Raw genomic sequence first — 2,097 nt, 5'->3', positions numbered from 1 at the left:
TGTCAATCACCGAACTGAACTCATAAATATCTTTCTTTTCACTGCAAAACAAATGAAGTAAGTTAATATAGTAAAAAAATATAGTGTAATCTAGTGAGTACACGCCAAGTGTGACATTGAAAAAGTATAGTTAAACGATTAAACATAATGGATAAATACCTGAGGTTGTGACAACAAAATTTCTTTAAAAACTATATTTTTGGTAAAATCCCCTCCTTCCCCTTCTACTTTTCCGTCTTTAATTAGCACTCTTGTTGCAGCCCGCGAAACACCTCTTGATAAAGCAACATACAATTGTCCGTGACCGAAAACATGTCGTCGAAGATAAATTCCGACATTTGGAATTGTTTGTCCTTGTGATTTATTTATAGTGATTGCAAAACTTAGTTTGACAGGAAATTATTTTCTAATAAGCACAAAAGGAAGTCCTGCACCATCAGTGGTTTTGAGCTTAATTCTTGGGAAGAAAGCTCTTTTTCCAGCGTTGTGGCCTTTAAGTATTTCAACATCAAGCAAATTCATAAAAAAACCACGACATAACAATCTTGTCCCATTACAGAACCCAAATTTAGGGTCTATTTTACGCAATAACATCAGAGGAGCCTCTATTTTTATCTTTAAAATATGTGGTGGTAAAGTACCAGGAGCAATTGTGTGTAAGTATTCTTGTTGATATAGATTATGAGTATCACCCTCAACCTCATCAAAAGATAACAAAATATGTTCATCTCCAGGGAACTTATTAATAATCATGTCATTCAACATATGTACATCACAATTTTTGGGAGTAAGTATGGCTCTCTCCACCATATATGAAGCATCCCATCCATGGTTTTCTAATTGGGGAAATGTATGTTGTATAAGCTTTTTTATGGAGCTTTCTCCTACCCATGGTATTACAATTTCAGCAGGCATCTTGACCATGTCATCCTCTTTAGCAGGTTCATTGCCATCTCCAATCCTCATCAGAAACTGTGCAAACTCGTGGTCATGAATTGATCGCATATTTTGGCGCAAGTGTAGGATCTTTGTGGTGGCCCATAATTGAGACCTAACAATACACGCTGAAATCATTTGTCCTCTACTTCCTTTTTCAATAACAGGAAGCAACTGGCGAAAATATCCTCCCATGATCATTATTTTTCCACCAAATGGAGCATTGATATTCATAATATCTTGCAGTGATCGATCTAATGCTTCCACACAATATCTATTTATCATGGGTACTTCATCCCAAATGATTGCATTGGTTATTCTAATGAGTTTTGCAAGGTCACAATTCTTTGTTATTTTGCAAATAGAAATGGGCTCTATATCAATGGGGATCCCAAATCGAGAGTGTGCAGTTCTACCACCAGGTAATAATGTAGCAGCTATACATGAGGAAGCTGTTGCTAAGACAATTTGACTATTACGTCTCAAATTTTCCATTATAGTTCGATAAAGGAAAGTTTTACCTGTTCCTCCAGGACCATCAACAAAAAAAATTTGACTTTGTTTTTGGTGGATGGCGTTCATAATTGTATTGTAAGCACTCATCTGGTCATTATTTAACTTCTCAACTGATTGAATGTCTTCATCTGGAATTTGGAACGACAACTCTTCTTGAATAATTGTTAGCACTCCCCCGACTTCATTTGTTTCCATTGTCAATATTGGAAGATCATAGTTTTTGATTAGTTTTCCATGTAGCAGCAAAAGATCTCTCAATTCCCTCAATAACATATCTTCAAAGTTATTTCCCACAACAATATTTGTCATTTGATAATCCTCCACCATGTAGGGATAAAACTCATTAAATAGGTCTCTAACATCAGTTGGTTCACAAAAAATTAATATAGTCACAAACAACCTTCGTAAAGCATATGGCATGCGCATATTTGATGCTTCAAGCATACATTCACGAATACTATTGTCACTCTCTAATAACCCCCAATCCTAAGCTGCTTTTTTGAACGTGAAAAAACATGCACCATTATTTGTAAGAAGGCATTCCTAGCTTGTTGGACCTCTTAAATGAGACAACAAAACACGTAAATAAAATTTCTCACCTTCTGAAGGAGATACTGTATAGATTCGACCAATAACTTTTTGTTT

At 35.4% G+C, this 2,097-nt stretch overlaps 1 protein-coding gene across 1 annotated transcript; it reads right to left on the bottom strand.

Moving 5' to 3' along the window:
* Nucleotides 1-399: 399 nt before the first annotated feature.
* LOC127136988 (uncharacterized) lies at nucleotides 400-1,779 on the bottom strand. The gene has a single exon (XM_051063487.1). It carries the CDS (start codon nucleotides 1,777-1,779, stop codon nucleotides 400-402), a length of 1,380 nt encoding a protein of 459 aa, XP_050919444.1.
* Nucleotides 1,780-2,097: the final 318 nt, after the last annotated feature.

The sequence above is a fragment of the Lathyrus oleraceus genome, chromosome 4, assembly GCF_024323335.1.
Source record: "Lathyrus oleraceus cultivar Zhongwan6 chromosome 4, CAAS_Psat_ZW6_1.0, whole genome shotgun sequence".
Taxonomy (NCBI): Eukaryota; Viridiplantae; Streptophyta; class Magnoliopsida; order Fabales; family Fabaceae; genus Lathyrus; species Lathyrus oleraceus.
This window is presented reverse-complemented; position numbering and strand designations above follow the sequence as displayed.

Excerpts from the sequence above, each read along its gene's own strand:
- LOC127136988 (XM_051063487.1), bottom strand. The coding sequence starts at position 1,779 with ATGGTGGAGGATTATCAAATGACAAATATTGTTGTGGGAAATAACTTT.